The 14,046-nt window shown below is 38.1% G+C and overlaps 1 protein-coding gene across 1 annotated transcript in view; it reads right to left on the bottom strand.

The window, feature by feature from the left end:
- Positions 1-224: 224 nt before the first annotated feature.
- Positions 225-14,046, bottom strand: part of LOC104955006 (contactin-5) — a gene marked incomplete at its 3' end in the record, with an annotated part of 28,037 nt that continues 14,215 nt past the window's right edge. Inside the window, exons 5-11 of the mRNA XM_010782230.1 lie at positions 13,773-13,917; positions 9,406-9,533; positions 8,835-9,010; positions 6,511-6,631; positions 4,230-4,388; positions 1,531-1,680; positions 225-295 (exon numbers count right to left, since the gene is read on the bottom strand). Of these exons, the coding sequence (XP_010780532.1) occupies positions 225-295; positions 1,531-1,680; positions 4,230-4,388; positions 6,511-6,631; positions 8,835-9,010; positions 9,406-9,533; positions 13,773-13,917 (950 nt within the window). The remainder of the gene's footprint in view (positions 296-1,530; positions 1,681-4,229; positions 4,389-6,510; positions 6,632-8,834; positions 9,011-9,405; positions 9,534-13,772; positions 13,918-14,046) is intronic.

Raw genomic sequence — 14,046 nt, 5'->3', positions numbered from 1 at the left:
CTCTGGTTTCAGACAGAGGGTGAAAAGAGGTGCTGCGGCACAGGCAGAATGAGAAAAATAAAGACCGTTTTGAACATTAAAGCATAAGTCATAGCATAAGTAAAGTAACATCATGACTCCTGAGTTTGCGTAACTGAAACACCAGACCCACTGTGACATTTGCCTTTTTTGGACATAATGTTGTTACGCTTGTGCTGCAGAGGGAGTTTGGCAGAGGACCTTACCTCCCACGAGATGACCAGTTCGTGCCTGCGGCCGTTCCCTCCGCTGACGTTCGATGGTGCCACTTTCGGGACTGTGTGAGGCAGAAAGGTTAACAAAGCATCACTGACCCAACAGCACAAAACTCACTCCAACACTTTTTGAAATAAAGAAAAGAGGAATTGGACTGAGGAAAATAGTCTTCTCTCTTTTTTTATATATTATATACACACTTTCTATTTTCGGAATGGTTGCAACAAACAGTCAAGCATGTGCAGCTTGATTACCAATTTGTTTTAAAAGGTTAAAAAATATAGTTGTTGACTCTAAAACAAATTCCAAAACTAAGATATGCTTATTTAAAAAATTCAATCAGAAAAGGTTTAACTATTAAATAATGAGCCAAGAAATTATAATGAGTATTTTTAAGAAGTTTAATCTTCAGCCTTCACCTTTTTCATTCACTAATTATGTTTTTGTTCCTTTTTTGTATTGTTATTTAGGACCAATTGTTAATTAAGACCACATGAAATTGTTCTGCTAATTGAAAACACACAACAAAAATGTTTTCATTCATCATTATAATTTAACAAATTAATTATTTTTAGTCAACCAATACAAACTGAAAAATAAAATGTTTTCATGATGTGCTTAGAAAACATTGCTCAAGTAAACAAACCTATGCTTAAACAAAACCAGTTTCAGAAAACATCAAAAACTCAGTGATTGTTTGGTGTTTGCGCCTGCAGTAAAATATCTGTCAATCAAATTGAAAGTGATGGCAGGTTTCTGTGTCCTGTTTTTCTCTCTTTCGCTTGATCACAGAACATGACTTTAAGGACGAATAACCACAACCGTGTGCAGATACAGTAATTAGTCTGTTAATTATGCTGAGTAGATGGGACACATTAAATAAGCCATTTCCAAATGACCAATGACCTTTGTAATTATCGTGTTTTATAGACGAGGAATGAGCATTTAGTGAAGCGGTTCGCCTGATCAAGACTGTCTCAGTTATTTTTCTGCTCACCATAAATAATGCACTTGCGGTGTCCACGCCTCAGGGCATTAAAAGGATGCTTAGACAAAAACACTACAGTTGTTGAAATTCGCGCAGCTTATTTTCAACCATTTTGGCCAATACAAATGGAGAATTAACAATGGGAATACAACATGGCTAGGAAGTGTCAAGTGCCACTGGCTCTAGCTAAAATCAATCATCAGCTCTCATTATACATCTTTCTGGATTGTTGGTGATTGCTATTGTCTGTCATAATGTGTAATATAATGCAGTGCATAACAGGTATTGTTTAGGCTGAGGGAATGTACCTGCTTCCTTAGACCTAACTCCTCTCGAAGGTGCACTGGGATCTCCGGTCCCAATGGCATTGCTGGCCACCACCCTGAACTCATACTCCACCCATGGGTTGAGCTCCACTGCCATGGCTGACTCCATGTCTCCTGTCACTGGGTCTGGGTCTGCACACAAGAGTGTCACATGTGTATTTATTTAACCAGGACAAGCACCACATCACAGTTCCTGTTCTTCAGTCAGACATTCCCTGAAAGACTTTACAGCTTTAAGGGTGTCCGAGATTGTTCTGATCCATATTGAGTAAACAGGGTTTGAATCATAGACGTTTAAATAAGTCTGCAGCATGGCAATTATGGTTAACAAACAGGCAATCGGTCAAACTTAATTTTTTGTTAGGCCTGATCATTTGAAAGTTATGTGCTATAATGCCAAGGCAGTCTCCTGACCTGAATAACAGGCAGGTTTTTAAATGAAAACGATTATACAAGATGAATATGATGACTTCATAAGATTACTTTAAGGTGACATATCATACAAAAACTCACTTTCTTATTTATTGTTCACATACGTTTGGGAATATGGAATCTCTTCCAACACAGAAACTGTGAAATATGTCAACAGACTAGTTATTGTTGGTCGGCTGCCTCAGATCAGAAAACATGGTGGGATTCAACAAGCCGTTCAATGTCCCACCTGGTCTCATTAGAATATACTAGAGCTACCAGTGAAATTGGGGGTTTAAAGAGACAGGCACTACAATTAACCATTTCAAAAACATGCAGACATGTCGTAGTAAAATCCCAGAAGCCAAGTATAAACATAAAAATGATCCCTGTCCCTTTTAGACTATGACACATTGGTGAATTAGATTCTGTTCCCTAAAAGTGGGGGATAATTCCTACGACTGTATGTAAAAGCTGTGAGTTAGCCTTAAAGCAATTTTTTTCATTTTAAATCCAATAAGCTGGAGAACCACCAAAACACGAAAAAACATTGTCTTGGTTCTTAAAAACTACAAAGTATTAAAGCTTCCCTACAGACCTACTGTGACTTGGCATTTTATTCATTCACAAGGTGGTGACTACGGTATACACATTTTACTGGAAACCTTGGCATATGATGTTGTTTTGGTGTCTAAATATCAGCTTACTCACAGCTTTAGAGCACATTATAGTACAACTCATTACATCATAGAGGGAAGCTGATTTCCACAGAGGACTTATATAGCTATGTAATTTTAAATCCCATCCTGAGACTGAAAGAAAGTTGATTTATGAATGTACTTTGAATAGAATTACAAGCAGGTAACACAACTAATCTAGTTTCTTCAGGGCTCTCATAATCACGCTTTGTCAATATTGATCCCGCAGCAACAAACAAACATTGACTGAAAGCATATCCGTGTCACAAATGAACCAGAGGTCTCCGTATGCTAAAGCAACATTCATGACGCTGAGGAGCTTACACTCTTATCATCCAAAGCAGCTCACAATGAGACCACTCTGTCAAGCAAGCTGCTCTTCAAACATGAGCTGATAACTCTGTTTGAGAGGAGTGGGAGCGAAAAGCCCAATCCCCCCCTTTATGCTAATCTTAACAACTTCAACACTGACAATACATCACAGAGCCCTAATTGTGCTTTATCGAATTCTATGTAGTTGAACAGACATGATGTGAGAGGAGTGTATACAAAGTATGATTTATATATCTGTGGGGACGAATCATTATCACACCTTAAACTCTGCCATCACACGGCATATTAAGATGGATTACACACAATGCTTAGCAAGCCTTCATCCTTTAACGCTAAGTGATTGTAGTTGATCATTTTTCTCTCAAAGTGACAGAAAAAAATAAGCACATTTTAACAGTAAATCTTTAATAAAATAAGTATTATAATCCATGCCTAAAGGGTTCATTTCCCACTCACCACTTTTGATATTGTCTCAAATAACTTTTGCTAATCTCTACTGAACAACAGCCAAGTTCAACCACAAGACGGCATCTTCTTAAACGGACATTTGAGAAGAAAAAAAAACGTCTTTACCACGATTTGGCACAGTGGAGTGTAAGACGCATAAAGCTCAGTATATGAGGGTAAATGGTAAGGTCATTTAAATCAATTATTAAAACTCCACGTTCAGTTTTTACATGTTATAAATTGAACTGTGTTGAACAATCTTAACTTTTGAGGAAGATTTCTGACTGACCATCTGCATCGTATGCCACAGTCAGTGTAAAATGCAGATTTCCAGTGGAATTAGAGATATAGCTTACAGGCTTACTCATTCATTTGTATTCAGCTGATTGACTATTTTGGTAGTTTAATCCTGTAAATGTAAAACAGTTATGTTCCAGCTGAATATTTCATAACACTATATGTAAAAAAAAAAAGACACACAAAATGATTTTGTTCTCAAATGACTTCTCTGCAGTAGCGTTTCTATCCATCTGCATTTCCTTGTGTTGAACACTAAACACATATATTAATGCAGCAAATAGTCGTTTGCTGTTATAGTAATTGTCTGAATATCGATTTGAAAACCTTTAAGATACAAATGTCCCTTGCCACCAGAGATTTACAATTATTTATTTTAAATCCTAGCTTAATCTGGATCCCCGTACATGACTTTACGCCGTATTAAAGCCTTTGTGTATGGCGCCACATTAACCTCACAGATCTAGAGGCTGCAATTTGCTCCTTATTGATTACCTGTTTGGACAGTTTGCCAGCCTAATGAAAATGGGCTGCGGGCCTGTATATTATAGGTGCTGATAGGGCTGTGGTTGTCCAGGCCACGAGTCCAGGACAGGGTGGCCGTGGTGTCGGTGATCTCCTCCACTATCACCACTCCAGGGGGGCCGGGAGGGCCTGGAGGAAAGAGAGAGAGGAGACAGATTAAATTACAGCTTTCAACTGCTACACCACAAATGTTTCAGGATTGTCGAGACACAGGGGGATAAAATGATCACTGCTGCTGTTTGAATCAATTCTAAGCCGGTCCATATTGAGATGTATTAATCATGCATTGTTGCCATTAGACACACTAATGGATGCAACCATGCAAGCATTAAGAAGGATGTGCAGCTGTGTGCATATGCTGACAACATTAATTCTCTGTTGTAATCTGTGCACAAACAAACAGCAGAAATGAACATATCTAAACTGAGGCTGGATTTGTGTCTGACACAGATCTGCTGCCAAGGATTTCATGTCAATTCAGGAATATTGAAGCTTTTGGTTTTGGGGTTTTCGAAGGCTGTTTACCAATCCCTCTGAGCATGACTGAGTGTTGGACCTTCATGGGTTTTAATACAGCTGAACATATGTTTACCTCTTCAGAAGTAAATCTAATCTGCAAATGCAGGAAACAACTAAGGACTCAAGGGGGAACAGCTGTAAATGAAAAGGTGGCAGCTGGTGCGTTCAATGAAAAGTAATGTACTGTGTCCCCAAAAAGTGCCCATTAGAAGGTTGCACTGAAAGGTGCATTTGCAATCTCCTGCCTTCTATTAGGAGCTTTATGTTTAATGACATTAATTACAAACAACCAGACATTACACATCAAACCCAGAATACATATATGAATATTTTATGGATAAGATATATTAAATAACTTTTCTAAATAATCATTTAAATAAAAGATATTTCGGGAAAATCTAATCAGCAACTCTTAAATCACAGTTAATTTAATCAATATTTATATTGCAGAGTCTAATTTAATCATAAGGTGGAGACACTTCAGGTGATCAGGGTAACAGTTTATTCCAATAGATATAACTATAAAATATAACCCCCCCGGTTGATTACTTAAATACGTGTATCTGAATATGGGCTAAAGCCAGGTTAAAAATTGTTAAATTATGTTAACTAATACCGAGATTAACAGAGGGAATTCTGGGATATTTATGTTTATCAATGTCAACAGCCATGCATAATATAATGAATTTAATATTATATAAATTATGCTATGATATATGAACAAACCCCTATGGATATACAGAATATACTGTAGATGGAATTAAATGTATTTTTGTAAAAAATGGTGTTTATGTGAGTGTTACTCATTAGAGAAAACAGCCTTTAAGAAATATTTGTATACCCTTCCATACAGGGGAAAAGGGTTAGAAAGAAATTGCCATGACATTTCTCCAGCCGATGACTCACAATATTAGTTTTTTGTATTACACGTTTTCTGAAATGCTATGTTTAAAAATGCAACTAAAGCATTATCTTATTCTTACTTTTGGTCACTTGAGAGTAGACTAATCTGCATATGAACAAAATAAAGTGTCGTAAAAAAACACCATAATGTGTGTTTGGATGTTCTCTTTTCACTAATTTGAAAAAATGATGTAACACTGTGTGAAAAAGCATGTGTTGCCCATAGTATCACTGTTTCTGCTAAAGCACAAACAAAGAAGACAATAACACATTTCCAGGCCTGACATCTCAAAAGACATGTGTAAACAGTATTTGAGGTCATAGTCTCGAAAAACTACAGCATCTGTGTGCATGATAACCTTTTCATCACATCATCAGCAACAATCAGAAACAGCCACAGAATCTGATCACTAGCCATTTTAGCCATTCATCTGTTTAACAGCACACACTAAACTCGTTCATGCAGGCAGACCGTCTGTCAGCCTTACTCACAGTGACTATAACAAATTAATCAAGATCAGAAGGTTAAAAAGGGGGCAATAATGTGGAAAAAGTGCTGTCCAATTGTCTCCATCAAGAGCAAATATTTAATGTCTGATGTCATTAGAAAACTTCCCAAAGCAGTGGCACAAATTGGAGCCAATTTGCTAGATTCACAGTGTTGTGTCCATTTCCACTGGACTAAGCTTGCCAAGAATAACTCAGTAAGAGAATAAATGTGATTTTCGGTTTAGTGGTTCAGTTTAAAGGGGGCAGAGAGTCACTGCCTGCCCCAAAGAGTGAACACAACGTCACATAGTACTGTTCTACCGACACATGACAAGCTCACCTCGCACAAGGAGTTCAGACTCTGTAAACACAGTGTCGGCGCTGGTCTGGGCCCGACACCCATACTTCCCAGCATGCTTCAACAAAATGCTCCTGATCATCAGGTCCACTGTGGACGACTGCTGCAATCGGAAGGAATAGAATACAAACAAGTTAGGTATTAAGCAAGCCTAAATGTGCTTGACAAAAAGAAGTGTGATGCCTTTACATCTTGTAGAGGCTCATGTGGCTTGAGAGATTCCTGTTTAATTCAGGTGCTCGCTTGCTACATTCTTCAGCTACTCCTATTTTCTCTGTTGAAATGAGAATCGCCTAAGGCAAGGCTGGGAATAATTCAAGGTCTACAGGCAGCTGTTTAGCAAGAAACCTGATTAAAATTACACACCATGCATCAGCCAGGAATCTGTTGTGTAAAGGATTGTCACTGTAAATACTTTCTCTCCAGAGCATTGGTAGTAGCAGAGGACACACAGGACAGATGTGACTTTAACATCCACTGAAGGAATGGTGACATAAAGAGGACTCCCTGCTCTCTGGTACATTTGTTTTCAACTTCATTTTATGGTTTGTGTATCCAATAGTTTCTGTATTGTGGAGATTGGAAATGTTTCTTTGTACAAATATAAGTGTAAATTACGCTTGTTTAACCCTGTAAGGCCCCCGGTTGTTATTTTACAACATCACTTTAAGTTATCCAAAAAAGTCAGTAAATGTTTGTTTTTTTAAAGACTACATTTACAGTACATAGTCAAAAGGTCCTTTTGTACTGGAAATGTACTTTTCAAAATGATGCATCTTAAAATAAAATAAAAATACAGAGGACCAAACTCAACATTTTCAGTTTAGCCTACAATAATTGATATGTCCACACTGAAAAAACTGATCAATTACTTTAATTAAATGTATTATGTCAACAGATTTCCCAACTGTATTAGGTTAGTTTAAAGCAATCATATTAAGATTAAATAAAATTAGGTTTAACTTAATATTATTGCTTGCAACTAACCTAATACAGTAGTGTGACATTTGTTGACATAATAGATTTAATCAAAGTCAACGTTTCAGTTTTTTCAGTGCAGTTAATAATATGGTAAACCAAAGAAAAACTCAAACAACAGAAAGGGTCCAGGAAAAGGAAGAGGTGAAATGGCAAGGTATCAATGAAGCCCTGATATTGGAGGATGTCAAAGGTTAAATGCATTTTTGTGTGGGAGGATTTATTGTTTTGCTCAGCTGGGAAAATATATGCGACATCTTCCTCAGAGGATCCTTGACCCTGTGTCCTCTGACCTTTTGCTGACGACTGAAGTCAGAGAGAACAACGGAAACAATCAGACTCACATACTTGCAATTCAGGAGGCGCCTGAATATTGTTGGTGGAATTTGTGAATGGATTCATAAGCATGTTTTACAAAGCTGTGATTTAATTAACATGTTGAAGTTTCAATATTAGCATAATTGTCCTTATTATATTCCTTTCTATTTGTCATTCAGAAGCACTTATGAGTGAGTTTGAAGCCGTAATACTTTTCAAAGCAAGTACGAGTCTCTATTTGTGTTTTAATTTTTCCCAAAAAGATACAATTGCGTTACAATTGCAACTCAAGGGCAATATATTTTATTATACATAATTATGTTACTGATCACAAATGTTATGTTTCAACACTTAACCCTCCTGTTGTGTTCGGGTCAAATCTGACCGATTTACTACTTTCATCAATCATAAATATTGTGTTTTACATGTGATTGCTTCAAGGCCCTAAGTAGGTATATGAACATGTGCAATTGCTGATTAACGGTTGTATCAATTGCAAGCATTTCCAAAGAGTAAAGTTGTGTTATTTGTATGCAGACTGAGGAGACTGGGTTGGATCACCACTTTCATAGAATTTGAGTGGTTTAGTCTTCTTAACACCTATGATGTTCCCAGTCAAAAAATGAGGGGTTAACCCTCAATTATGTTCATCAATCAGATAGTACACACCCAAAAAATCAACAAAATGTTAAGTTTGGAATACATTTTCAGTGTATGTACATTCACTGAAGTTATTCACATAAACCAGTAGTCTGAGAAATTGTTGACAGCTTAAAGGGGTGTTAAATACAATTTGGTGATGATTAATGGCTTTTGTGTTAATGTAATAGCAGTTAAAACAGACCGGTCAAATTTGACCGGGAACACCAGAGTAAGGGGGGAGAAATGAACACAACAGGAGGGTTATCAGATGAACAAAAAAAGACGGATAGACATGTACACAGATAGGTACATAACCAATATAATACATTTACTCATAGTCTTACTTTTGCTCTTACTCGTGCTCTTACTGTTTGGATGTATTCGAAGTGGTTACCGTCCTGTTGAAAGTTGATGGGCCTCTGGTTGAAGAACCACTGGAAAGCCACATCCAGCGAGGTGTCATGGGCGGCCTTGCAGCTCAGCACCACGCTCTCCCCCACAGTCACTTCCACTCGAATCGGGCTAAGCTCCACACGCATGGCCTCTGGAAGCACAAAGCTGCTACACTGTCACCTCAGGCTAACCAGAAGCTATAGCGCCAAGTAGCTGCGTTTCACTGTGACATCACCGTCAGAGCAGTCACGATTGGGCCAACCACAGCTTGAGCGGCACCTTTGTCAAACAAATATCCTGCTTTGCTTTGATCTGGAGTGTGGTGTGCAGTGCATCTATGAGACTCAGGCCTTTACGCTGTAAAAGTGTGTCCTTGTAATATGATTCTTGAATGTGAGAGTCCTTGGTTCACGGTTCAGCAAGCACAATACATTTCCTGGCACCCGAGCAAAGGTAAGGGGGGGGGAAATGACATTGGGGACTGTTTACTGGTGGTTGACTTGTGCTAATTTGGCAGAAGATAAAGGCCCCCAGGGCATCACTTACCTTTTACCCACAATACGGCAGTCATCTCCGCCGAGCCCAGCTCATTCTCGGCCCGGCACACATAGTTCCCCTCATCTGCTCGGCTGGAGTTAACAATTCTCAGAGTATTGTTCCGTAGCAACATAATCCTGTGAGAAAGGACACACAAATCAATACTGGTATGAAAAACAAATTCAGGAATGATGAGTTGTTCGACACATTTAGGCATGAGGTTTTATGCTTGTGGTCTTGTTGGGTTACAGGAATAGAAATATTTACTTGGGATGAGATAAAATAAACTGCTCAGACATCCTTGAAATGATCATCCACTAGAGATTGCAGTGGAAAATATAAAACAAAATAGTGTTTACCGCTGGCAAATTATTATCACTGAATTGAAGGGCAGAAAAGTATTTGACAGTAAGTTGTTTAAATAAACACTTAGAGGACTGAGGGATGTGTGAAGGATGTGAAGTGATTGTATATAACCTTCAACAAGAGAGACGGAAATGAACCCTTTCCACTCAGAATCAATCGACCATTGGAATATGTTAATGAACCTGATTTGCAGATACCACTAAGTAGCCCTATCTTGAACATGATAAAACACTGATTCTACTAAAGATACATATAAAGGTAATAGGGACACATGGTCAGAAAAAAAGAGTGACACCAAAGCAATGTTTGGAACAAAGAAACTCAGTATTCTTCTGACTTTCAATTTGGGTCCAATGATGCACTATATCTGATCTTATGCCTTTGAAAGAGCACAATGGGCTTCTATTAGAGTAATTACAGTATCATTTAAAATCCATTACAGGACAGTTTCGGAGCATAATTTGTGGAGAGCACTACACAAGTTGAAATAAAATAGATGTTTTGATTATTTGTCCCTCTGCATTCAAATGTCTATACATTTATTATTTGTTCAGCATTTATCACACACACTGTTTATGAACCCACACGACAGACCATAAGTATTCCTGCATTCACTGCATCTAAAGCTGTCAAACCCAGAAGTGGATATCATTGAGATTCCCCCCCAGGGAAAAAACAAGTGTACTAGAGAGAAGAAACAACACCACACCTGCATTCATAACATAAGTAGCCTCTTATGCAACTTAAGGACAAAAGCAACGCTGTATAAACATGTCGCTCAGACTTGTAAATAACATATGGTGGCTTTAGAGGAAAATCATACATATATATGTATAGCATTATGAAGTGAAGTGTCCTGTGCAAGCACTTTTTTATTATTGTGGTACGTATGTATATCACATTTAAATGATGCCTTCCATACCGAGGTGGTAATGCATATTTTAAAAAGTATTTGTTTTCAATAGCATATCGATTTTATTCAAAAGCAAACAGTCAAAATGATGGAGCTGTGATGAAGTCTTTTTATTCGACTTCATATTGTTTGGCATTTATATTTACTGCAGTAAGCCGTTTCATCATTGACAAGGTGATTGAAATTGGCACAGAGAAACTCACAAAGGCGTGGCAACATCTCGCCACACATTCAGACAATTCAGAAGCAATCTGCAGCCAGGAGACATGTTTCAAATTGAGAAGGTAATTCACATTCAACAAGGACACCGAGGCAGAAAGGACATGAAGGGACTGTTGGGCATACAGAATATGCAAATACATTCAACCTTAGGATATTTCAAGGAAACATCAGAAGATCACACCATGATGGGGAGAGTTTCTGATATGAAGCCAAGCAGACTGCATTTTTCAAATAAAAAAACAACTTATCAGTGTTTATACAAATGGCCAAATCATGCACTGTCTGACTGTTAAACAAAGAGTCCGTGGGTTTTGACTGAGTCTGCCACATTCTCTCAAACTAATGGGATTAATACTTTCTGTTTAAGAGACAAAAGCCCTGAACATTAGCGGAAATCCATGTTAATTACAAACTCATTAAGTCAGCAAAGCTGTCAATGCCAGATAAACGTGAAGCTGTTTCGATTCCTCCCCCGCTCTTCTAAGAACAGAACGTCTCTCCATCCATAAACTCTTTACTTTATTATGGGTAGTGGCAGAAAATCCTTGCAGGAGTCACCCTGGCCAAGACCTAAGAAGGTTGTTCGTTTCACCTTTTTCAGATACAAATCACCCTTTCACAAGGTTGATCTCCAGATGAGCGTTGACCCCTTAACCATCCAGCTCATTAACGCACTGTACAGAATCACCTTTAAGATGTGTCAAACATTCTATTCTGGTATAAAAGTAACACAGCCGCGATGACATTTTGAGGAAACTAGACCACATACGGCTTGTATACAATGCCAGCACCTAATAGTGAATGATGAATTACTCTGCGGGGAAGAAATTAACTACTTTGCCAATAACGTCCATGAACAATTTTCTGCTCTCTTAAGACACCACTTTATCATAAGTCAGATGAAAACAAGATCAAGGTGTTTTTTCGGACAGGTATGACTCTCCCCGCGGTGCACGCCAAAACCACTGAAAAATAGATTTGCCAGAGTATGAAAAATACCTCAAAGGCTTTTTATCAGATCGAGACAAGCCAGGGTCATTAATCACCATTTAGGGGCAACACACTCACAGACTCATCCACATCCATCAGTTTCACTGTAGCCAGGTTTTTTATAGAGAACAGACACCCAAAATTAGTGATGAGGACCACTTTTCTTTAATGGAAGATTCAGTTGCACCAACCTTTGAAATTAACAACTACTCCTTTTTTCAATTTGGCCTGAAGTTAAGTCGCTGGCTCTTTGAAGGACACTCACAGATCTGATTATCAACTGGCTTTTTGCTGCGAGACTGTGGAACAGACAGCTGAATCTTATCTCCCTCAGAACTCGGGACACTGAGTATTTCAGTGGTGTCGCTCAGTTTGATTGATGGACCCTCGCCCCGCTAAGCCCCCCTCTAGGAGCGACGGAGAGATGTTTCTCATAAAAGATGATGCATCAAACTGCGTGTGGATTCCAAATGCAATTGTACGGTCTAAATTGTCAGCATCCATGAGAAGGAGGGGGGGCTATGGATGTGTCTCCAGAGCTTTCCTGTACCTAAGGTGTTTTATTCTAGCAGTGACACTTCATTTTGGTTACAGTAATGAAACTGTGATGTGTTACAACAAGACATGTATGCAATTCCTGAGGGGCGAGAGCCATAATGATAACACTTGAAGTTACGCAGTGGAACTATGATGAAAAACAATTTTTTGGGAGGGACAAACTTTTCATGACTTCATACATATTTTACAGGGCAATTAACTTTCTCATATAACGTTCTTTTCTCTAAACTGTGCAGAGGAATAAAAAAAAAGTAAACTATTTAAAACAGAGCTCTGGTTATGACGCAGCCTATCCCGGTGAATTTAATTTCTAGGGTGTCTTCACATAGAATATTGCTATTTTGAATGCCCATAAAAAGCATTAAGCAGATCATTACTATAGAGATATTACATGGAGGGACATTTTCTAGTTTTTATTGCATTTTTTAAGATCACAAAACATTGCCAATACAGAGGGCAATATTAATTGGCATTAATATTGATCTGTCGGAGCTATACATGTTGCTTTAATAAAAACAACACTATGTTTTAATATGCAGTATGTTACCATGAACTCAGTATGTTTTGTTTTTAACATTTTGAGCTGTAAATTAAGGTTGAGCTATGGTTTGGTTTGAGGTCATACGTCTGTGGACTCTGTGCTGAGGTAAACAGAACACTGGCTCTAGGGTTTCTGCAGGTTTCAAGTTCATGTTAAGACCTTTTCAAGATCATATAATGAACTTGTTTATATTATATTACTATATTTAACCATTCATACTGGCAGAGGCATAAAGAAAAATGAGTTGCCACCTAATGAAACTAAGCCTAACAGTTACGGTGCAGTATGAAGTTCAAACATTTATTGACATGTAGCAATCTAAGTTTCAATCTGGCTAAATCTAATTTCTAAAGCACAAAGCAGTCACCATGGAGATTATGAAACGCTTCATGGATGTGTTGGAGTAAATTATGAGCAGGGTGCAGAACCTTTATTCATGGTGGGAAATCATGCATTGTGGGTCAGTTCTCCGGCCGAGCAAAAAATGTATTCTGACAACCCTCTCTTTATTATTTAAAGTTAACAACGGTGGAGGATTGTTTTTTTGAGAGAACATTTTAGACCGTTTTAGGCTTCAATTTCAGACAATTTGATTTAATTTTCAAGGACTTGCAGAAACCCTTGGTATCCCCTGCCAGCTTTGCTGTTTAAATGGAGAATTGTTCCTACATGGATCAATAGCACAATGCATTTCTATTAGATCATATACAAAATAATTATAACTAACACACACTCACACACAGAGCTACTACAGTGTCACACAATGCTTCTTAAGAGTTGCTGTACCTTCTGCTTTGCTGTATCCTCCGGTCTCCTCTCTTCCATGTTATCCGTGGTTTGGGCGAGGCTTTGGGTTTACATTCTAGCAATATATCTTTTCCAAGTGTAGCAATGACCCGCACAGGATTATGGACAAAGACAGGAGCCGATGCTGTGAAAGACACAAAAAATGTGTTGTTTACATTTAAAGAGAGACATAGAAAATAATAAAGTCATATCAGCCCACACACTTCTATACTATTTATGAGATGTATTATTTCCAAGTTTAGCTCTTGTCATA

This window comes from Notothenia coriiceps, unplaced genomic scaffold (assembly GCF_000735185.1).
Source record: "Notothenia coriiceps isolate Sejong01 unplaced genomic scaffold, NC01 NC01_scaffold00024416, whole genome shotgun sequence".
NCBI lineage: Eukaryota > Metazoa > Chordata > Actinopteri > Perciformes > Nototheniidae > Notothenia > Notothenia coriiceps.
Note: the sequence above shows the minus strand (reverse complement) of the source record. Positions and strands in the feature narration are given on the sequence as shown.